The 25,054-nt window shown below is 42.5% G+C and overlaps 1 protein-coding gene across 1 annotated transcript in view; it reads left to right on the top strand.

Annotated features, from left to right (window-relative positions):
• Phactr1 (phosphatase and actin regulator 1) overlaps positions 1-25,054 on the top strand; it is a 462,322-nt gene that overhangs the window by 255,850 nt on the left and 181,418 nt on the right. The window contains exon 3 of the mRNA XM_035442934.1: positions 20,562-20,726. Within this exon, the coding sequence (XP_035298825.1) occupies positions 20,562-20,726 (165 nt within the window). The remainder of the gene's footprint in view (positions 1-20,561; positions 20,727-25,054) is intronic.

Raw genomic sequence — 25,054 nt, forward strand, 5'->3', positions numbered from 1 at the left:
GATGTATTTTCATTTGTTGTGTGTATGTATGTGTGCATGCACGCAAATGCACGTGCATGTGTGTGTGTTGTCACATGTGTATGGGTGAATATAGAGCCAGAAGAGGCCATCAAATCCCCCAGAGTCAGAGCCATAGGTGGTTGTCACTTGCCAGTGCTGGGAAACAAGCTTGAGTCCTCTTCAATAACAATATGTGCTCTGAGCCACTGAGCCATCTCCCCAGCCCCAGAACAATATATTGTGATTGATCTGAGTTTTCCCATATCAGTGGTAAAAAGATTAATTCTTTATGGAGGAATTACATATTATACAGCTATCGATTGTTTTAATAATGTGTCAGATGTGATGTGGACAGGGAGAGGCAAGTTTGAATGAGTGTGTCTACCCGGATGCCTTTCAGGTAAGCTGTTTATCATGACTGAAGGGTGTTCATCATCTTTAGGGAACATTTCATTCATAAAAATAAGAGCAGCACTCGTGACTTTGAAACAGGTATCAAAAATAGCCACTTTGTAAAATAGGTTTGCCAACAATGAAAAATGAAATCAAGGTGTGTCCTCTTGACATGCTCATAGACCGGATGCTGTCAAGAAGTGTGACTGTTTAGCCTGTAAGAAGAAAGCCCAGCTGCAGAGAGAGGTGAAAGGTCAGCCTTCACATCAGGTCATGAAGACACGTGTGTTAGGGTGTGCATGCAGATTTCCACCTCACTACCCATGAGACTTACAGAACCACATTTTCAGTGTCAGAGAAGGCAATTCAGAAAATACAGTGTTTTATAAATGTTGTGGAATAATCATGGTGACATTTTCCTGCTATCATATAGCTGTGGAATAATTTTGACAAATTATTTATGAGCCTCTTCATATAGTTATCATTCATTAAAGAGAGATAGTTTTGCACTGAGCATGAGGGCTTTGAGATTTTATTGCGGCCCATGGTATTTTAAATCTGAGCATTTCTACAATATGGTTATTTTTGAGCTTGCTGTATTTCCTTGTGTCTATGGAATATATATATATATATATATATATATATATATATATATATATGTGTGTGTGTGTGTGTGTGTGTGTGTGTGTGTGTGTGTGTGTGTGGAGTGACCTGTCACTGTCCCTGTTTGACTGGGAGGAACTGTATTTCCTTGTGTCTATGGAATATATATATATATATATAATATATATGGTGTGTGTGTGTGTGTGTGTGTGTGTGTGTGTGTGTGTGTGTGTGTGTGGAGTGACCTGTCACTGTCCCTGTTTGACTGGGAGGAACCCTGAGAGATAGATGACAAAACAATCCTTATTTATCAGCTCTCTGTCCTTGTGAAGTCACTGCTGGGCAGTGTAATAAATCCTGCTGTTGTGTTCACAGCAATATTTTCAAGCTTCCTCTTTCCATGTGTACAGGATATCTGTGGTGGTTTTGTTTATGAAATACTATGTGGTAAACTGTATGTTGTCTCAAATTATAGAAGTTAACTTTGAATTTTGTTGTTACTGTTTTTCATTGTTATTTTGGACTTCTGGTCAACATTTGTAGTTAAAGAAAATCTCAACTTTGTAAAACTTACCAAAAAAAAAAAAAAAAAGCAATTGTATGTGGTAGTGTCCTCCTGCAATCAGAGCTGAGATGGGTTTGAGAGTTCAAAGCCAGCCTGGGCTATGGAGTGAGACCTTGTTTCAAACACTAAGACAAAACTGTCACTTTGGAGCTGGTGTCACAGTTGTGTGGCAGAGTGCTTGCCTGGCATTTATGAAGCTTGTAGTTTATAAACCAGCATCACAGATTTTAAAAATAAATAAATCCTTTACTTTCATTCCTGAATATCATATAGTAAACTGATCTCCTCCAGACTTCCAGTTTTCTCCAGCATTAAGGCATCAATCTTATTGCACAACCACTTTTACAAAGAGAAAGGCAGCCCAGGCCAGTAAGGTGCTCACCAAAGACACTGGCTACAGTTTCCACACAGGAAGGTAAATACAGCATTGATACACAAAGGGCCACAGAAAGAGCCAGCAGCACTGTGAAGACTCAGTGTCTTCCCCAGCCCAGATTGCAAACTATTAACAACACACAATTATCTACCAGTTAACCACTGGATTCGCTGTAGCTGTAACATCTACATCACTACTTCTTGACAGAGTCCTGACTTGGAAAAGTAGAGACTAATTTGATTCCCACCATCCCCACCCCTCCTCCCCACTCCCCTACACCCATTTCCAGTCCCAACTACACCTCAGCTGGAACTCTGGTTTCCTTTCAAGTTCACTTTATAGCAGCTGCATATCCTTGACATAGCCTAGTTAATGTTATCAGAGAACACTGCATAGCAAAGCGTAATTACTAATTTTATGGACAAACTTGCCCTAAGTAGCCGCCTGTTAAGAGGTTCCATTAAAATACTGGGTCCTTTGACAGAAAGCTGTAGGTAGCAGCCACAGGCAATTGTTTCTATGATAGTCATATAATGCTGTTTATTTCTAGCTGTTTATCCTAGTGGGCTAGCCTCGAAACAGTCAACTCAGTCTGTCACTAAAATGGCATCATCCTGTACAATGCCAGAATGCTGATGCTCTGAAGCCATCCCCCCATCCTTCCGAGTTGCCTTAAACAAAGTGTTACTCTATAGTTTTTAATAAAATGGTCTGCAATTTATACCAAATATAATAGAGAAAAATGGCCCCAAGAAATAGTTGTTCTAAAATCCCTGTATCATCTTATCATCAAAAAATCTGAAAATTGGTTTCTATAAATCTGTCTGACCAGTAGATTCATGGTCTCTTTCCCCATCCACCCCTGCAAATGTGTATTGAACTGAATTAATAAAAGATAGGTTAGGTCTGTTGGACAAAGCAACTTTTGCTAAAGTACTTAATATAGATTTTTCTTCTCCAACCACTTCTTGTCATATTGTACTTTATCTTAGAAGTTCAGTTGTCTTCTGCCTGGTAGAGAGCTTCTCCTCAGTGGGTGTGACTGAGGCTGAGGGTAGAACAACCCAGTCTCTGGTTCTGGGTCAAGGTCTTATCTGTGACTTACACAGAAGACCTGTTTGTCAAACTGATAGTTCTAACTGTAGAGACTTCTCCATTTATCAAAAGTGAATCTTTAGTCTGGCTTGCCCTCAGCAGAATTCCATAAGTCCCCTAACATTTTATAACTGTCAAAGGGGATGATTATATTTGCATTTGAGCCAGTATGATGGCCAAAATATTTTTTTCCTTTTTCTGGGTAGTAGCAAAAAGGCAGGAAGTAGATCAAGCAATTAACTTCCAATGTTTCCTGAGGGATTTTCAACAAGTATAGAAGACAGAAGATCTATGAAGACACTGGCTTCCCAGCACCCAGTTTTCTTGTACTTAGCCTCTCTACTACAGATTCATTTAAATACATTCCATTTCCATTTAAATAAATTCCTCAGGTATCACTGGTGTTTGCTTGCCTTGCTGCATGGTTGTGAATGTATTTGAATTACTCTTGGCCTTTCTGGTTAATTTAGCTATAGAATTAAAACACAAATTATTTCATCTCCCCAAAACAAAAATTAATTATAGTATGACTTATTAGAGGAGCCAATGTGCTCTGCTGTTGTCTATAAATTCTATATTTCCGTTCTTCGTTAGAGTGTCATTTTCATGTACATCAAATGCTGAAGGATAAAAATAGATTTAGCATCCAATTGAAGCTTGGATTTGTTTTTTAAATCCACCATACCAATTTAGTGTATTTTTAACTTTTTGCTTAAATTATTCCTACAACTGTATATTAGAGTTTAAAGAAACTTTCTAGTTATAGCTAGAGGAATACCAATGCATGGTTTATTGTACTTTATGAATTAATGTAAATTTTATTATAAGTTTATAATAATGTTTAGGCTCTTAACCTTGGCCTGAGGTAGGCTTCTATAATATACAGTTCTATCAGTAACGCATGCTATTCCCATTTTAAAATGAACAAATTTGCCCTAACTCATGGATCTCATGTCTGGTCAATTCAGGACCGGGTTTGTCAGTTTCCATTGATGTTTGTCAGTTTCCATGTGTGACTCATCTCCAAGCAGATATGAAAACCCTAGTTTCTCTCATAAGAGTTGGGAGAACCCAGTGGGTCCTCAACCCAAGTTCATGATAGGTATCCTTAGCTGCTCTATGAACACTTGGGGACAAACAGCCTAATAGACAGAGCAGCTGTGATGTGGGTAACTGGTCTACCAGAGGAAGGAAGCAGAAAGAGTTAGGACATAAGAGCTATCCCTGACTAGTCTGGGTAAAAATATTGAGTTTGGTGGAAGTTACAGGAAAGCTGGCATTGAAAGCAAGTGAGGATTTCTCTCTGAGCAGTTAGGCAATAGTCATTGGTAAGGTGGGAAAATGAGTAAGGCCAAAAATCATTCACTTCAGGTAAGCGGTTCACTTAGCACTCTTGTAAGTAAGCCTTTCTATTCATGCGAAACGCTCCCCCATTCTCCCCGATGATGTTATCATCTCCATTTTATAAATATGATAAAGGCCAGAGAGGTAACTTGACTGGAGTTACACCCTAGCACTGTGTCAATTAAGATAGCCTTCCAGGCTAGAAGTATGAGTTTAGAAATACTCAGATTACCTACCGTGTTAATTAAAGCCATGGGAGTGAACAAAGTAGCTGAGGGAGAGAGAGAGAACCCTGGGGGATTCTATGATTTAAATCAAATCCACAGTGAAGGAAAAATGCTGCACATGGTCAGAGGGCTGTGATTGCATGCATGTGTATACACATATGTGTGCATGTGTTCCTTCTGATAGACCAGCTTCCTGTAAATGACTGTTCAAGTGTTGGAATGGAAGTCATGGAGGGATTTAGATTCATTGCAGACTGAGAAACAGCTTATCAAACAAAGTTTCTGAAATTCTACCAGAAAGAAAGAAAGATTTGAACATGCCAACACTCCATATATACCAAAGCAAGTTACTTCCTTGCATTAGGATTAAGTTCAACTACAGACAAATAAAATAAAATAGGCATAATATAAGTTAGATAGGCATTTATCTCGCAATCTCTTATATAAAAGAAGTTCAGAGGTAGCCATTCAAAGTTGCTAGATGCCAGCCTACAATCCACATCACCAGAGAAGCTAGGAAAGAAGTATAACCCTAAGAAAGACACACAGGGTTCCCAGGAGAAGGGGAAAGGGACAAGATCTCCTAAGCTAATGGGGATCATGGGGAGAGGAGAGGGAGTTAGAAGAAAGAGAAGGGGAGAAGGGGAGGGGAGAGGAGGACAGGAGGGAGCAGGAAGATCTAGTCAGGGGAGGAATGGAGGAGAGCAAGAAAAGGGATACCATCATAGAGGGAGCCATTATAGGTTTAAAGAGAACTTTGGCCCCAGGGAAATGTCCAGAGCTCTACAAGGTCGACCCCCAACTAACAATCTAAGCCATAGTCCAGAGGCTGCCTTAAAAGCCCTTCTCTGATAATGAGATTGATGACTACCTTATATGCCATCCTAGAGCCTTCATCCAGTAGCTGATGGAAGCAGATACAGATACTCAGAGTTAAACACTGAGCTGAACTCTGGAATCCAGTTGCAGAGAGGAAGGAGTGATGAGCAAAGGTTTCAAGACCAGGCTGGAGAAACCCACAGAAACAGCAGATTGAACAAGGGGTTGCTCATGGACCCCAGACTGATAGCTGGGAAACCAGCATAGGACTGATCCAGACCCCTTGAAGGAAGAAGTCAGTTTAGAGATCTGGACAATCTACAGGGCCACTAGTAGTGGATCATTATTTACTCCTAGTACACAAATGAACTTTGGGAGCCCTCTTCTCATAGAGGGATACTCTCGCAGCCTAGACACACTGGGGAGGGTCTAGGTCCTGCTCCAAATGATATGACAGACTTTGAAGATCCCCCAAGGAAGGCCTCACCTTCCCTGGGGAACAGAAAGGGGTTAGGATGGGGGGTTTGTTGGAGGGTAAGGGAGGAGGGGAGGGAGAGGGAACTGAGATTGACTTGTAAAAGAAGCTTGTTTCTAATTTAAATAAGAAAGAAAAAAACAAAGTCGCTAGATACAATGGCCCACAGGATGTTATCCAGTCACTTTGTTTATAACTGTGAAATGATACCTGCTCTCCTCCATGGCTGCCATGTCCCAGTCATTATATGTCAGCTGTAGGTAATCTTCAGACAAAAAGTATTTTGATGTGTCTTGTCTAGTCCCCTTAGTCAAACTTATCTGTGTCATGCAAAACCCTTTGTCTTACATCTCATTGACCAAAGGTTGATGATAGGCCACACCTACAGTCGCAGGAGGATAGGAAACTGTCTTTGAATGGCCAAAAACCAATTGTGTTCACTAAAATAGAAGGGAAAGGGTGTGATGTAGTGTGAGAAATGGGTCTCGGGTCCCAAGAAAATTACTATACAATCCAAAGTATTTTGGCAAGCAAAAAAGTTTTACTTCTGTAGAAGAGTGTGTGGCCCCACAGGACTAAAGCAGGCAAGTACACCCAGTGGGAGTGCCCTCTCTGTTTTTATTTCTAACAATAAACAGGACCTCCTTTGGCTCACTCTGAGTGGTCTGAGTTTGGCCTCACATTCCTATATGATTGACTGATTTAAAATGACACAGTTGATAAGCAGAATGCATTTTGGGGCACCAAGTGCAACCTTAAGCATGTAGTTTGATTTTAAAAAGTACTGATCCTGAAGGAATTTGAATACCTGCCAAGCATCTTCTTGACAATTTTAAAAATGAAATTCTGTCCTGTTTAGCCTTTTGGTGGTTTCTTTTGTATTTTCCAAATATACACACCCACCTCTTTTTGGTTTATACTAAAGAGGCTCCAGAGGTATCATAACTCCCCGAGTGCTTTAACAGTGACAGAACACTCATGGTTAGTGTTAGCTCTCTGGTCACTCTCTTGCATGCTATAGACATTTAAGTATGTGGTCAATGAGAAGGTCTTGATAGAAAATAACACATCTCACCCAGCAGTTGGGTCAAAGGTAGGAACTGTGTGTTGATGAGAATGCTACAGCACAGGTCTTGTATTTCAGAGACAGATCCTGACTCTCCATAGCAATTTCCCAGTAGCAGGCATGGCTATTTGATGAGCTCCATAGGACAGCTCCCCATTGAGCTATCACCTGTTCTCTGCTGAGCTCTGTACCAGTCAAAGACTCTTTTCCAGTAGATAAAGTAGAAACCTCATCAGGAGAGACAGCTGTGTGTGTCATTAGCCCACCTGTCCCTCACAATCTTGACTGCCTAGGAGAATAATAAGAATGTCAGGCAAAGCCAGACTGACATACCTCATGGAGGCAGTGTTGGAGGGAGGGACTCTGCTTTTCAGACAGTAGCTTGGGAATCCCTGGAGTGCATGCAGTTGCAGTGAGGAATTTCAGTTCTGGAGTTTGCATGTTGTTTAGACATTCCCAGCCATGAGGCAGACTCAGTGAGCTTTCTTTTTGTGTGTGAACGTAAGTCTTGGGCAGTCAGAGATGCCTGTAGATACTGATGGTGTTTTGGAATTTGGAACTTGAGTTCAGAAACAGTTGATGGTCTTGGTTTGTGTAATGCCCTTAAAGATCATTCTGTCTTACAAGACAAGGGTTCCTGTCTTTCAGCATGTAGATTCTGGGCATGTCCTCTCAGTTTTGTTCCTCTGAAGATGAGACAGTGTTGGCTTTTTGTGGTTTCATTTTAGAATTTGAAAGAATAAGGATTTCTTCTCTTTCCTCAAAATTGTTGATCATTCCGTATATTGAGTTGTCTAATAGATGCTTAATGTATTTTGTCAAACTAGTGTCTTATAACCTCTGGCTCCATAGTCTCCATAAATACCAAAATATTTGCATACTCAAGTCCCTTATGTAAAAGGGTATCGTATTTTCAAGGAGCCGGCACAAGGCTCTTATATGATATAAATTATCTCTATATAGCTTATTATATACAATAGGATGTCATTGATGTGTAAACAGTCATTACATTGAATTACTTATGGAATAATGGCAAGAAAAAGTGGGTATGTGTTCACTAAAGGCCCAAGTCCTTTGGAGTACTTTCAAAGTTATTGACTCCTTATGTGAGACACCTGTAGATACAGGGGGCCAACTATACTTCCCTCAAAAGATCCAGAAGGGACAGCTGTGAGGGCAGGAGTTGTGACATTCAGCCTGTTCTTTGCATTGTCCATGCTTTCCTTCCTAGACCCAACGTCTTACCCTTCAGTGTTCAGGTGTCTTGGAACGAAGAGATGGAATTGTGGCCTAATACAACACCTGCCCAGCATGCATACAATTCCACCCAGGCATCACAGAGATAAATTAACTAGTCAATAGTAAATTTTGGAAAGATAAGAAGGGCTTACAAGCTTGATTGGAACTAATTTAGTCACAATTCTCACTATGCAGCCTAGAGGAAAACTGCAAAGATGCTATATCAATTAAAATGCCATATTGCAAGGAAATAGGAATAGGTGTTTGACAGATTGTAAGCCCAAATTCTAGCAAAATTCCCCTTGAGCAACTTGTGGAGGAGTCCCAGGTGGGACTGTGCAGTTTAGTTAGCACTGATTCGCTGCAGAGTGGAAGGGTTCCATTTCATAGTCGTTAACTGTGCTTCCTGATGCCAGCTGAGACAGAGCAGCTCCTCCTGTGCAAACACTGAGGAGGCTCAGGTGCAACCCTAAGTGACTATAGGTAGAGCAGCAGGCCTAAGCAATCAATAACCAAAACGTGGATTCAGACAATATATATTGACCACCTATTAAATAAGTGCCACTTACTGAAATTCAAAACTTATTGAAACTCAAAAAAAAAATAAATAGTAGTCTTAAGGGAAAAAAAATAAATGCCACTTGCAGGTTTTGCATGCTGACATAATGATGATGCATACAATCAGGATAATCAATGCTGCGATTCCAATTTTGAATTAAGGAAATACAGTTCTGAGAGGTTAATTTGTATAAAATCTGGGTGCTAAGTGATAATGGGTACTTATAGCTTTGAAGCTTAGAGTACAAATGCTGAAACCCATATATTTAGTCATCAAAGTTTAAGAATACAAGAAATAAGCACTAAACAGAAGGTGAATTCATTTTTTTTTTACCTTTTTAAAATTTATTTAGTTTTCACTTCATGTGTGTGTTTTGCTTGCATGAATGTTTGCTTATTCACTGTGTACATGTATGGTGCTGCAGACACCAGAAGGGGATGAACTGAGTTATAGATGGTTATCAACTGTCACATGGGTGCTGGGAACCAAACGTGGGTCCTCTGCAGGAGCAACAAGTGCTCTTAAGTGTTGAGCTATCTCTCAATTCCACCAAAACTTCTTGCAGGGAAACATTAACCAATGGCTTAGCCTGTTGATAGTGGCTTAAAATTCTAATGTCTTTCATGCAGAAGAACAATTAAAGGTCACTAGAAAAGGAACTGTTAAGACACTAAGAGAAGGGCATTTGCTTCTGAGAAGGGACAAACAGGACCCACTATGTACATGTATTCTGAGACAAGGGAAACAGAAAATTCCTTGTACACTTCTTAGGAAACAAACAAGGTTTCTTGTCAAGACAAGCCCAGTCAAAGCTATTGATAGTAACTCAAAAACATATACCTGGGAAGGGAAGAAAGAAAATAAGGCTATTTTAGCAAGACTCAATATCCTGGCAAAAACATCCTTCCCAGAAATCTTGTTTAGATTCCACATAGTCACTACAAAAATGATAAATGGCACCGAGAAGCTGGTCTGGGAGCTAATGGGAGCCACATAAGGAAATTGTCATGTCATCAGGGGAAGGAAATGAGAACTTGGAGCTTAAGAGGAAATAGACTAAAAAAAATGGTTCTTAAATGGAATGCAAGCTTTCATGTGATCCTCTGGCATCTTGCCCTCTGGAGACAGGCTAATATCAGGAAATCTTGGAACAAATTCAAGGGTGGTACAATGTCTAGGAGTATATAAACCTTGACAGAATCAATGGCAAGAAAGTCTGTTTGCGGAGGGCTCACACAGCCAGGCCTTGAGCATCTTCAAGCCACTCCCAAGTGTGTGAGCCATGATAGACAATCTCTGAACTCAGGAATCCTTTGTATTCTTTTAAATACGTGTGTGTGTGTGTGTGTGTGTGTGTGTGTGTGTGTGTGTGTGTGTGTGTGTGTGCATGCCTCACCTTTTATGTGGCGGTCACAGGGAAGCAGTGGTCAGTTATTTTCTTCTGCAATCAAATTCTAACCACCAGGCTTAGCAACAGGCACCTTTACCCACTGAGCCGTCTCACCAACACAAGACAGGAATTTTAACTCCCTCTATAAGTTGGCACATTCTAGGCAAATCTTGTCTTCTTTCTTACAAATGTGAAATGCAACAAACAAGGCATTATTGCATCATTTGGCATAGGAGGGCATAAAAGACCTTCCAAATGTCCCACAGGGAAACGCCATCCAGTCATATTAGTGTTTGACTCCGGGTACCAAGAGTTAAAGAAAGTTTAAAAGATTTATAACAGGCATCCTTGGAGCCTTTAAAAGGCTAATTTGTAATGTGATGTAATGTGTGTTGGTCATAACTGAAGGGAAATAAAGTTAGGAAAAATAATATTCCTATAGGATAAAGATGTTTTGAAGATCTAATGAGATGTAATGAATGAATGCATGTTCCAGGTTCAGCACGTATAACACACAAGAGGGGTCAAACATTTTAACCATCGTTTCAGATGATAGTTGTGTGTGCTGTCAATTTTGAGGTGTACTGCTTGGGAAACTCTAGACACAGTTGAGACCATGCAAAATTCTATCATTCCCGAGACATAGGCAACTGGTGAAGGGATAAGAAACTTCATCCCTGAAGAAGTTGCCATTGGTCCTGTCGTCTACCTGGTACCATGGGAGTCTTTTTGTGTTTAGATGGCCCTTCCTAAACACATGCTTTCTATCACAAAGGGAGTTTTCAGGATATGCCTGCTGTGTTGGTTGGATTTCTACTGGTGTGCCAACGTACCTGAGAAAAACTGATTTCAGGGAAGAATCATTTGTTTGGCCCTTGGGGTCAAAGGCTTTGGCCCATGGGCACTAGCTCCATTGTTTGAGGGCCTGTCAGGGAGTAGCAGCTCATCACAACAGGAAGCACATAGCAGAATGACATTGCTCGCCTCATACTGACCCAAAAGCACAGAAAGAACAGAAAGGGGTAGGATCACAAAATCCCCCTCCAGGCCATGACCACAGGGTCTTAACTTCCTCCCAGTAGGTCTTACCTGGTGACAGTTTCACCACATTTCAGAAGGACCACCAGCTGATACTGTACCTTAAACACATGGCCTATGGGAAGGAAAATTAACACCCAGCTCAAAACATCTGGTAATTTTTCTAAGTTGGCATTGTCTCTACTTTACAGAGAGAATGCTGATAGGACTTTCTCAGGATTGCACAGTGAATTTGGTTTGTGCAGTATTGCTTCAGAGATTCTCAGCTCAGTTGAGACAATGTACATTTTTAAACAGTCCATGTCCTTCTCTTTGGTTTGCAAATAAAAGAGAGCCCTAACACAGCCTAACCTAACTGGATAAGAGAGCTATTGGCTCATGTGAGAAAGGTGTCCAGAGTTTGAGTAGTTTAAGGTTTTGCTGGATCCAAGGTTCCATGGTGACATAATGGTGCCTTGTCACCCAAGTCATCCTCTGTTCTCTTCTCCCATCTTGACTCAATTCTAAGGCAGCCTCTCCCCTCAAAGTGGCAGAAAGATCACCTGTAGCTCTGAGCTGCAGGACAAGGGTTGGAGAGTTTTAGTCCCGAGGGCCAGCTGCTTGTTTTTATAAATAAAGTTGTATTAGAACACTGTGTTGCCCATTGTATAGGTTGGCCTGTGATTGCCTTCAAGGGCAATATCAGAGTTGCTCTGTTACAATGGAGACTGTCTGGTCCATGAAGCCTACAGTGTGTTTATTATTTGGCTTAACAGAAAGAATTCACTGACCTCTGTAGGAAAAGCCAGTCTTGGCTGACTCTGGAAGATACAAATTATCTTACTGCAAGAACATGAGACATAATGAACAAAGAGTCCACATTAGTTAAAGATTGTCTGTGCTTTACATATTCATTTACAAGTTAAACAAACAAGTTCTGTGCCGGGTCACATATATTCTGTGGATCAAATGTGTGAGAGCCTGTGTAGGATTCTGTAGTCACCACACACGGATGGCAGTAGTTCGAGGTTAAATTCCTGAAGCTGAAATGGGAATTTGTGTTGAATGTCTCAAAAGGAACTCTGCTGATAGCATGTAGGCATCTTGATAGTTGTAACACCGAGTCTGTGTAATTGTAGGTCTAAATGGAACCTAGTTGTCTGGTGTGTTAGCCGTACTCTGCATTCCTTGACTGCCTGCGGCCATGGACTAGAAATAGCCTCATCATTCCAGGGCCCTGCTTATGAAATGTAAGGTAGTTGGTAGAACAGGATCATACCTTCTCGAAGCCTATGGATTGTCTTGTGACTTAGAGGTTTATTCACTGTTAACCAAGGCTAGATAAAGATTTTTCAGTTTGCAGCACCAATATTGATTATGGTGGTAGCATATCTAGTCTGTAACTCCACATGAATCCTAGACTGTCTGTTAAGAGTCACAACAAGATCCTCTCTGGAATCCCATTGCTTGGTCTCATCCCTGAGTAAATCACTGGAGGTAGAAGGTAACTGGCCAGCACAGGGCCACAGGCCTATCTCTAGTGTTAGGATTAAAGCCAGATTCTTTGCAAACCTGATAGAGGCTAAAAAGAATTAATATCCACCAGGTAGTAAATTTGAACCTACACCATCTTGGCTTCAACAGTGTACATGATGTATAGCATTTTCTAAGTGAAGCAGGTTCAAGTTTATCCAGTCTAAATTGGTACCTTCTGGTCTTCTAACCATAGTTCATAGCAAAGGTACTTGGTAGAGAATGCCCTACAGCCCCCACTGCCACGGTGGCCCAGTGTAAGCATTCTCCACAGAACCTCCTAACAGGTAGGCATAGGGTACATTTTTAGGCTAAGATTACACTCTTCCCCATGCTCAGTTCGAATCTGTTCATATTGGCATCTGATTTGTAACCTTTTCATGTCCTGAAACCCATTGCTTTCATCATCCCTGAAACCCTCCTATGGCTCTGTCAGTGACACAAATTTGAAGAGCCAGACCTTCACATGGTGGGGCGATGTTTTAAAGATAGGCATGTCTTAATTAAAAAATCATGTGTTTCCTTGCTTCTGGGCAGTTATTTCTTCCTATTCGTTAGCCCCTCCTTTTATTTTTCCAGCTGTCCAGTGGGGACACTGTATTGACACAGCCTCCAAGAGCAGTGTGAGGGTTTCAGAAGGTGATGGAATACAAGTGCTTAGCCCAGGGCTGGCAGCTGTCATTAATACTGGTACTGTCACCATCATCATCATTCCTAGCCTTGTTGTCATTCTTTCTTTCGCTGTGGCAAATCTTGAATTAAATCAACCTACAGGAAGGAAAGGGTTTGCTTTGTTTGGTTTTTTACAATTTTATGCATAAATACAATTTAATTTGATCAGTTTTACTACTAATTAGGCTATTTTGCCCCATCCCTCTCTGGTTGAATGTTCTTTTACTTTCCAAGTTGTCCACTTGTACATTTACATCTCTTTTGGTGATGCACCAAGTCTAATTAGAGTTGCTTGCATGAACTCGGAATGTGGTGCATTTAATGGAGTACAGGCCACCTATCTGTGGTTCTACCACTGAGGTAGAACCCAGCAACCATTAACTGCATAGAGGCATAGAGGCTTAGAGCCCCATGAACCCACACCTACCTGATGGGATGTTGATAGGACTGATCTTGTGCTCGTCTTGTTTGGATAAAAAAAAAAAAAAAAAAGAGGGAAGTTTTAATTTGGTTCATGCCTTCAGAGATTTCATAGTCACAGGATCCTATCACATTGGGCCTGTGATGGGGCAGGGCATCATAATGGAGGCATAGAAAGTCTGTTTACTTCATAGCAGCCAGGAAGCAAAGAGGGAGACAGGAAGGGGTCAGGGCTCTGACACCCCCTTCAAGTAACACTCCAGAAGCCTTTCTGTCACTGTGTCCTACCTCTGAAAGGCTTCACCTGGTCTTAAGAGTGCTGTACCTGTGTGTGGGGGGGATTATTGGGGGGATGGTTGGGAAACATGGGAGGATAGGAGGGAGAGAGAACTGGGATTGATATGTAAAATAAGATTGTTTCTAAAATAAAAAGTGCCACACTCTGGGACCAAGCCTTTACCACATAGGCCTTTGGGTGATGTGTCTTCATTATCATCATCACTATGCCTGCCATTGTTGTTCTCGTCAGAACCTACAGGAAGTACTGTCCTACCTAGAACAAGAAACAGAAACCTCTGTTGGGTTTTTATTTTGGATTGTCCACTTGGCACACAGGGACAGCCTCTCAAGAGGTTCACATACTGGGCTCCTTCTGTCTCTTTCGTCTCCAGATAGATATCAAATAGCATAGATCACAGATGGCTTCCTTCTGACCTGTGGCCCAGTTGGAGGTAGTACAATTTCTGCTCACAAGGCCATGGTGCCATCCTCAAAGGGGGCATTGCATTTTATAATTGTTTTCTTTGTATTTTAAACATATATTCAGTGAATTTAGATTATATATCCCCCTACTCCTCAACTCAACTTCTCCCAGACCACCCCACCTCCCCTAAATGGGGTCTCCATATCGCATACCCCCACTCCAAGGTTCTGGGGACATTGTAGAAGAGGGGACAGATAGATTTTTGAGTCAGAGGTCCAGGAGGACTTCTGAAAATGAGTGTGGTCTGGAAATGACAGGACCGCAGCACTAATGAACTCACTCACACAGCTGTGGTTGCCGGCCCAAGACCCACATAAGACTAAGCCAAACGACATCCCAGCATGGAACAAGGAGAGCTCATGATGGGAGGGGCCTTTTGATAGCCAACCCACCCTGAGAAATGCAATAGTGAGGATGCCACGTGAAATGCTGTGCCTACCCACTGTCAACACATGCCCAAGAGTGCCCCAGGAAACACAAGGGGTTGGTCACAGCACCAGCACACACAGATGTTTTGGATTCACCAGGACCAAAATCATGCAGAAATCAAATATGATCTTTCCTGAATTTCTAAGTAGAAAGAAAAATAGCATATTCTGACAATTTCCTGTAGACCAAGGAAAATCCAGTTGTGATACAGGAGACCTAGCTGCCTATTAAAGATAGGTTCTACGACTGGTAAGGCCCTAGGAGATGCTAACCTAGGCCTCCCTCTGTCAGCTAGCTCAGGTGCCTGGCTTCCCATCTTTTGAGTCCTCATTCGCCTTCCTGGCATTGGACCCTGGAGTTGATTGATGTGTGAGGGAGTGCCCTTCCCCTCCCCAGCTGCCTGAGAAAACTACCTTTGAGGTTGAGAACAGAGAGCCTGAGAAAAGCAGCCTTTTTGTGCTGTCTTAAAGGAGGCTGATTTCAGAACCACTTCTGGCCCACACCCCTTCCCTTCCTCCTTCCTTTCCTCCTTCCCTTCCTCCTTCCTTCCTCCTTCCCTTCCTCCTTCCTTCCTCCTTCCCTTCCTCCTTCCTTCCTCCTTCCCTTCCTCCTTCCTTTATCCCATTATCTCTTACATCACTGTGTCAGGAGAGTACTTGATTCTGAGCTCTGTTTTGTTTTGTTTTTCTTCCTTTTTAAACTGTATTCACAAGTTGGCCTTGTGCCTTCCAGTTTCATTATCTGATGGCAGAGCAGTCAGGTCGAGAGATAGCCGCATTGCCAGATGAATAGGTGACAATGTAATTTGAGTGATTAAAATATAAATCAATTACACCTAGTCGGCTCAGCAATCTATTGTACTTATGAGCTAAGTATCTTGAGTTTAATAACACACTTATCAAGGTTTCATTTAACTAGACTTATAATTATACCTTTATCATGCTCTCTCTGCTCCTTGCCACTCTGGGTTTATAAAAGCACTCCTAATTGATTGCAATTATTTTAATGCAACAATTTCTGAACCATTTTTATCCACTGCTTAAAGACATAGCTGAGAACAGCTTCAGTCATTGTCTCGTTGCTGGGATAAAACACCATGGCCAAAAGCAACTTGAGGAGGAAAGAGTTTATTTCAGCTCACAGTTCCTCCTTGTCACAGTCCATCACTGAGGGAAGTCAGGGCAGGAACTCAAACAGGGCAGGCTTCTGGAGGCAGGAGCTGCTGCAGGGGACATGGAGGGGGGCTGCTTACTGCTTCTGTGTCTAGATCAAAACTATAACAGGGATTCAACAAAGATGCTGCCACTGCAGAAGCAGCAACTCAAGCAGCTGGTACTGTCTAAAAAGAAAAGGAGGTCCAAATTCATTGTTGCATCACAGCTTATTTGCCCATTCTAGTTGGTTTCCTTTTCAATTTTTATTAGGGCCTCCTTTTAATTTCTTTTTAATTTTAACACCCTTCTTGGCTATTGCCACAAGCCACAAGATCACACAGTAATTATATAGCCTTTGCATCATGGATAACTTAGAAGAATGAAGGATTCTTCTGATGGATGAAACCAGTACAAAGTTGTACCTGGCGTATAATGTCGTGAATGAATCGGCTGTGTCTTGCTGTAGATTCTTCCTGTAGCTTATTCCTTTCTGTAACAAACTTGGGATTTACTTCCCGCAGTTCAGCACCATCTCATCATTTACTGGGAACAAATTTCTCCCATGCATTTGGAGTTTTAATGATTGCACTCCCTAGTTATGTGTAGATACCTGTTCTCCATTAACAGGTCCTAGTTTACTGATTATATTCCTTAGCTGTGTGTGTTTCCCACTCTGAGGTCCTTGTTCCCCTCTCCATTGTAATTGCAGAGGGCTATCTGCAATGCATACTTATTGAAAACCTCCCAAACCTTCATTTTCTTCCCTCAGCCTCCAGCACTGCTAGAGGACTCTCCCTTCCACCCATGTCTGATCTGATGTGAGCCTCTGTTAGGATTTCAATAGCATAGCATGTGCATGAAGACTTGAGATGACGAGCACTGCTGTGTGTGCTGACCCCTCCTTCCCTTCTCCTTCCTAGAATTCCAATTCTACACACTTCTCACACTCTTCTCAATATCCCCATCTCTCTCTCACCTTTCCTGGATTCTGCCATGTGCCCTACAGACTAGACTGTTTTTGCTCTCCCACCTGGAAAATTTCCTAAAATTGTTCCCCAAGACCTTGATCTATAAAATCCAACCTTTGCAAAAAGGTCACACTTTCTGGGCCCAAAGTCCTTGACCTTGAGCTACCAATATATCCTGCTTCTTCCTTTCCACATCATCATCATGAAAACCCCAAGCTTTAGTCACTCTTACTTCAGCATGTCCCTGGTTGAATCGTATTGATTATTTCTGAATTTCTGGCACTGCCTTACCTATGTAGAGTGAACATGAGTACAGTGGACTTCTGATTATTCTCTTTGCCACCTGCTTTCTTATATTCCAATGAGTCTGTCCTTGTTTGCTACAATGATATTCCCAGGAAACATCTGTTGCTATTGTATCCCAATAGTGTTAGTTAGCCTTTGTGTTGCTGTGACAATTACCTAAGATGAACAGTTTTTATAGTGTACTTTGGCTTGCAGTTTGGAGATTTGGGTCCGTGGTCAGATACCCTTGTCACTTTGGGCCCACAGTAAGACAGAATATCTGACAAGGATGTCTTGTGGAGCAGAGCTGCTCATGACAGCCAGGAAGCACAGAGACAGAACGTGAAGAGGGGCTAGAGATACAGTCATCTCTTTGAGAACATGGTCCCAGGGACTGCATTGTTCAATTAGGTACCACTTCCTAATTTCCACCATTTCTCAATGATGCCACAAATTAGGAATTTGGCGATAGACTCATCCACTGATGGTGGCAGAGGCCTTATGATGTACTCATCCGGAGTCCCGTCTACAATCACTGCTAACTGAGCTTTCAGCACCAGAAGCTTTTGAGGGACATGTCTCATGGAAACACAAGACAGCCTTTACCTGCCAATTAAAACTAAGCCCCTCCTCCAAGGACTTTTGATGTCCTTCATTAATCACACTCATTCTTTGGGGGTCCCCCCCAAAAAAAAAGCATGTATCTTCTAGCATCTTCTATACCTCAGTCTCAGGGCCGATTGTCTACCCTATGTCCTGGCATAACCTCACCAGTCAGTACGTCCTTCTGTTCTTTGTACTGCTATAGCCCCAGTCTCTAGTAAAAAGTGAACATTCAATATATAGTACTGTCAGGTACCCTTTTAAAATTCGCCATGCGTTCCCTTCTGATTCTCATATAAAAACCCAAATGCATAATAAAAACACTGTGATGAGTTCAGACGAGCTGGTTCCAGACTACTCCAATAACAGTTCTCCATTGATGTCACTGTTGGGTACAGTCCCTTCATGTTCCAAGAGGGGCCATGTTTTCAGCCCTCTTGGGTGTGTTTCTCCTGACAAGCATCTACTTTTCTCTAATTTTTCCATGAGAGAAAATTGCTTTTCTCTATCAGAACCTGGAAACACAAGCTCTCTCCAGGGTCTTCCCCAGTACTGGTAATGAACGTTCATCTCTTAGTTTTTAGACTGACCCATCTCCTCTGCTCCTCACACATGCTCTCAGTTACATCTAGTTCACAGTTTTGTCTTCCCCGGAAGTGGCCACATTGTCTGTCACAGTATTTAGAGTTCAGTTGATCAAACAATGGGAAAGAAGAACTGTTTATGTGTTAAATTGTATAACGATGGTCCCTAACTACACATGGTTGGACTTTGGGTCTTTCAACTTTATGGTGGTGTGAAGGTGTGGCATGTGAAATAGAAACTCTTCTTTGCCTTTCTAATGGAGATTTTTTCCTTGGCTGTCGATGCTGGGTCAGATCCTCTCTGGCAATGCTCACAGCATTAGGGACCATTTCTAGTAAGTCAACCACAAGAGGAAACAGCAGTGCTATGCAGTTCTCTCTATGGTTGAGCAGTAACACCAAGTATGTCACATGCAGTCGGTGCATCTAGAAATTAATGGCACTTTAATTAGTGACGGTTTATCGGGATGTAGCCCCATCCTCAGTCTAACAGCACCTGTAGTTAGAGGACTAAGTGCCCTCTTTATTTCAGCATGTTCAGATCATTGTCCTCAAGCCCCAACTGTACCTCCCCACATTGTGTCCCTTATATTAATAATGAAGGTCCCACTCTGCTGACCTGAATCTGGGCATCGGGAATGATTCATCTCCTGCCCTTCAGGTCACTTGGTCAGTCATATGACCTATGAATAGACTTTGATTCATATATACTTCCCAGGTACATTGGTGGCCCTTACATCCCAGAAACTGCCATATAGTCACTTGTCACCAGTATGACTGCCTCAGGATACCACCTGGCACATAGTTGATTCCATCAGTGTATCTGAGTGAAGGGGTGGCCTATGCCAAAAGCATGTTCAAGCCCCAACAGGCAAACTCTCCAGCCACATGGTCAAGCTCTCAAGGACTGTGCTTGATGCAGAAGACCAGCGGACATTTTTATGATCACATGGTGGATGAAAGCTGCCCACTTAACTGGCTTCCAGGAAGCAAACAGAGGGGAAGAGGAAAAGCTGCAGTCCCAATACCCTGTTAAAGGGCACACCTTTGAACTTCCTCCCAGTGAACCCCACCTTCTAAAGATTGCACCTCCTCCTGATAGCACCAGACTGGAGACCAGGCTTAGCATATTGCACTTTGGGGGAACACTCCAAACCCAAACTATAGCAACTCGATTATTGGGGTCAGTCTTATGTGTTCTCTAAGAGTCTCCAGGGCTTACGGCCTAGAAACATCTTAAAGCAAGCCTCCAGGATAAAAGGAAGTGAGGCGATTGTAAAAATCTATTGAAAGTGTGAGTGATTTTAATATTGTCCATTCACCGTGGAGGGGACCACTTCCTGCTCAAATCTCAGTGCTTCCAGAGTCTGAATACTGCAGCAGGGCAGTAGGCAGTGGAGACAGGGACCCCAGAACAGACAGCAAATGAGCATTTCCTCCCTCCCTTTTTTTCAATGAACAATTCTATAAAGGTTACAGCTGCCAGATATTGGGTGAGAAATTACCACATGAACCATTACACTGGCACTCCTGTGAGTCGAATTCAGATGGTCTCTGGGGAGTTCTGTCACCTGCAAGTGAGCCCCTGACATCTTCATCCCCTTTCCTGCCATCTTAGTCAAGGCTGAATAAATTTGATTGGGATGGTGGTGCATGTCTATAATCCTAGCTACTCAGGAGGCTGAAGCAGGAGTGTTGCTTGAGGCTTGGAGGCTGGGGCCAGCTGCATGTCACAGTGAGAAGCTGCCTCTTTAAATATTAGCAAATTCAGTAAAGGTGTTCTAGATCTCTAGGGTTTGGCTGACTGTCCCCAAGCTTTCAGAACATATCGGTATGTCTCCCATTCCAAAAGGCAAACAGAGCTCAAGTCACGTGGTTTCTGTTATCTGTCACCATGGAAAACGATGGCCATCTGTGAGACTCCCATTTTAACACTTTTCCCCCCTTCTCTTTATTTCCATTGCTTTCTTGGGGAAAACAAGCTGAGGAAGTGGAGAGGCTGGCGGCAATGCGTTCTGACTCGCTGGTCCCGGGCACGCACACCCCGCCTATCCGGAGGAGGAGTAAGTTTGCCAACCTGGGAAGGATTTTCAAGCCTTGGAAATGGAGGAAGAAGAAAAGTGAAAAGTTCAAGCACACATCAGCAGGTAAGGTGCCTGCTGGCCTTGTTTCTCATTGGCTGTTCACTGAGTTAAACATTGCATCTTAATTTGGAGGATTTGATCACCTTCAGCTGTCTGACCCAAAACAGAAACTCCAGCCTTGAGATTGCTGTCGATTTTAATAATCCCTGATATAATAAGGACTGGCTTTTAAGTCTCAGCTGCTGTCCCATCTCTCATGGAGGTTCTTCTTTTCTCCTGTTGGCTATTTTTTAATTTAAAAATGACTGCTTTTGTTTGCTCTATAAATAATCTGAACTTGGAATTCCACCTTTTCTATAATTGAATACATTCACTCCAGCCCTGACAATCTATTTCTTATTATTCACCCTGATTTTCACTGCTCCAGTAAAAGTCAACAGGCAGCATAAAATGACTTATGGATGGCCGTTGGAAGATAAGATCAGGTTATTTCATGGAGGAAGGGTCATGAATAAATGATTCTTGGACAAGGCAGAAAAGCAAAGAGTAGAAGTGAGTCCTCACTGCAGTGTAAAGGTTAGCCGTGCATCTCATAGCTTTGTGGCCAGCTGGGAAATGTTGCAGGAGAGAAGCTCAATCGTCATTTCTGGAGCCAGACTGCCTGGGTTCAAGTCCAGGTTCTGGTACTTGCTGGTTATAAGAGCTTGCTTAGTTTATTTACCTGTACCTCAGCTTCCCCCATCAGTAAAACAGGAGGGTAAGAATCAGTACTTTGCATGATTTGTGTGTGTGTGTGTGTGTGTGTGTGTGTGTGTGTGTGTGTGTGTGTGTGTAGACAATGAGCAGGTGGCCACTTTTAAGTGCATGAGGATGGGGAGAGGAAAATGTGTAGGGAATGGCAAGGAGTTTTTATCCTGTTGGTTGTAGTGGAGATGGTAGGAAATCTGTGCAGGTTGGATTTGGTTTTGTGGTAGTCTTGGCTTGGTATACCAAAATACTACCCACCAGATGGCTTAAACAAGAGAGGTTTATTTCTTATGATCCCATGTGAAGTTACAAACCATGTTGGTTTCTTTGGGGAGCCTATTGGTGGGTTGTTCAGTGGTCTCCATCTTGCTACATGTTCACGGACCTTCTTCTTTTTATATATACACAGAGAGAATGCTGTCACACCTGTTAGCACAGTCCCAGGAAGACCTGTTATATAGTGAGTACCAGGCCAACTAAGCCTACAGAGTGAGAACCTGTCTCACAACAATAGCATCAACAAAAATACTCTAACTTTGTTATATTTGCTATTAGCTTATTTCCAAGTAAGTTCTCATTCATGGTCATTAGGAACTTTCATGTGTCCTTTGAAAGGGAGCAAGGGTTTAAATAGACATGTAGATTTTAAAAAGGGGACTCCAGTAGATTGACAGGAATTAGAAAAGCCAATAGACTTCCAGTCCCAGAGAAGTCAAAGAACTTGAGACTATCAGTGAAGTTAGTGGCAGAAGCAACTCCAAGGACAGGTGCACACAGTGACAAAACCCAGGTCCTCAGATAAAGGATCTTCAAGATGGTACTATGTGGAAACAAAACACAGACAAAAAACCATGGTATAGGCTTAAATACCTGCATATCTTATTTGTAAAATTCCCTGCTGACTTGACTTTATCATTGTCAATCACATAAGACTAGAAACTTTGCTGTGTAGTTTTCATATTCAACAATTGAGCTGACAATTTCTCTTGACAATTCGCCCTTCTTTTTGCCAATCTGAGATGTTTTTCTCTGCCCTCTCTGTGAGTGACTGAAGTACTACCACTTCAATGAATCATAGAAATCCAGGGTTGCTTTCCGGTCCCTCTCTTCTTCTATCAAAGTTGCTCCTGATACAAGCAGTGGTATGTTAGGACAGCAACTCCCAGACAGCAGTCACTGCCTGCCTGTTTTCCCTAACCCCTGTGAGTCATGCTGGCATGCAGCCCTGCCCAGCTGACAGCAGTATGTCTGAGTTAGAAACAGTAGCACTCGGTTGGTGGGGCACAGAGCTAACCCACTTATTTTTGTACATGGCTCTTCTGTGCTGGATAATACATATAGAACAGGGTTTGTGGACAGGGTATTATATGAGCTCCCAGAAGCAGAGAGCACCAGCTTCTCCTTGTGCTCCTGAGCCTATCATTCATGCTGCTGAGAGTGTATCTTCTCCAGAGAGCCTCCAGTGAGGCAGCAGCAAGCCCTTAACCCTGGCCTGGGAGGCAGTGACTTCATCTTGCTCCCGGAGGCCCCTTGTACATAAAGCTGGAACACCCACGACCCAGAGTCACTGTTGACATCATCATCTTCTTCCAGCAAGCCCATATTTTTAGATAAAACTCCTTGGATAGGGATGACAGTCTTTATTGAAGCGTGTATTAATTTATGGCTTTGAACCTGATACTATATAGACTTCTGGGATCTTGTGGAAGTCTGTTCCTGATGCTCAAGGTGGAAAGCCCCTGTACTAGTCTTAGACCACTAATTCTTCTCTGCTAGGTATTCCTAGCAAGCCACATGACTGAGGGATGTACATTTGCTATTCTTGGAGCAGAGAGAAGATTAAATGAAGGCTTGCCTTGACCTTCCTTTGTTGTGTGGTATTGCAGTGCATTGGTAGTAGGTAGAAGCATCCTTTTCCATAAAGGCAAGGGCTGCCTGTCATGCAGGCAAGCTCTGTGGACCGTCACTGGCGCAGCTGATGAGCTGGGAGTATGCGTTTTTCCCTGATGGCTTGAACAAATTAGACTGATGGATAGCACTGAGAAAGAGAGCGGGCTGTGGGCCTTAGCACCCTCATTTTAGAGTTCCATGTCTCCATTTTCCTAACAGTAATGGTGTCTCCTCCTTCCTGAGAACCTAGGTTTTTAGACTTCTGTAACTCATGGGAAATTCAAAAAGAACCCCAACTTAGCATGCTTCATTTATTTATATGCAGGCCATTGTCCATGAACTTTGAATATCGAGGACAAGCATGACTCGTACCCCTCCCTCCTCTAAAGGTCATGGTCTTGAGGGAAGAGCACATAATTAGGCTAGCGAGTGTGAGAAAGCATACGTGCTGTGAGAGGAGATACACAGAGCCTCCAAGCATGCAAAGGAGACAAACCACATAGTTAAAAGTCACAGGGAGAGTTTTCTGGAGAATTGGATGACTAACCAGGGAGTAAGACAATGAATACAATCAAGTCTGCTGCCCAGGCCAACAGAACAGAGTGGCACAAAGCTCAGAGAAGAGAGAAGATTAAAATGGATAGCCTCCAAAACAGGTTATGGTTTGAAAGTGTTGCTGGCTTCAAGAGGGTTTGGAGGCAGAGGGGAATGGGATCTGAAGAGGTGGGCAAGGAATGGTGTTGAATACTGATCAGGATATGTTAAGGAGCCTGGGCTTTATCCTAAAGCAGTAACAATCCTTGAGGACTTGAGGAGATAGCTCAGTCAGTCAAGTGTTTGCTATGCAAGCATGAGGACCTGTGTACATTCCCTAGAGCCCACATTGAAAAGCCAGATGTGGTGGCACACTCACAATCCCAGGAGGCAGAGACAGACAGATCTCTGAGACTTGGTAGCCAGCCCCCCTGGCCAAATTGGAAAGCTCCATGGCAGCAAGAGTCCTATCTTAAAAGGCAAAGTGAACAGCATCCTAAAATGACACCTAAGACTGACTTCTGGCTTACCCGCACGCGCATGCACACACACACACACACACACACACACACACACACACACACACACACCTGGACACACATGCAGGTACATGCACATACACACACAACCTCTCAGAAGACTGCACTGCATTTTTAAAAGGTCAGTCTCTATACCATGGGAAAAGCTTGGCATGGAACCAAATGTTGTTTTTAAGTTTATAATGTCACATCATCTACATATATGTTTGCAATGAAAGAGAATTTACTTGGGATAGAATTAAGAAGACACCTCCTTAATGTTGCATCAAATGTCACATTAATTGTTCCTCTTGATTCTGGTAGCAAGCAAACCAGCTAGCAGGTGGTTGATTATAATGTTGGGGAGAAGGGAAGATAGACTAGACGAAAATAGTGACAGTAGCAGCTGACGACTATGAACAAACCAGAAGATACTTAGGAAACAGAATGATCGGTATTGATTATAGATCAGATATGGAAGAAGGGAAGAGTGAACTCCCCTTGGACTTATCACTGAGCAGTAAGATAGTAGGATGCTGTTCCCTGTGTCAGAGATTCCCAAGAGAAGGCTGCTGGGCAGAATGATGTGCTTGGTAAAATGCTGACTTCCATGTGTTTTCAAGGCATCAGATGGAGGGCACGGTGGGGCTAGAGACTGGGAACAGAAGAGACCTGGCTGAAAATGTAGATGGGAAGCTGTGA

Source organism: Cricetulus griseus, chromosome 3 (assembly GCF_003668045.3).
Source record: "Cricetulus griseus strain 17A/GY chromosome 3, alternate assembly CriGri-PICRH-1.0, whole genome shotgun sequence".
Lineage (NCBI taxonomy): Eukaryota > Metazoa > Chordata > Mammalia > Rodentia > Cricetidae > Cricetulus > Cricetulus griseus.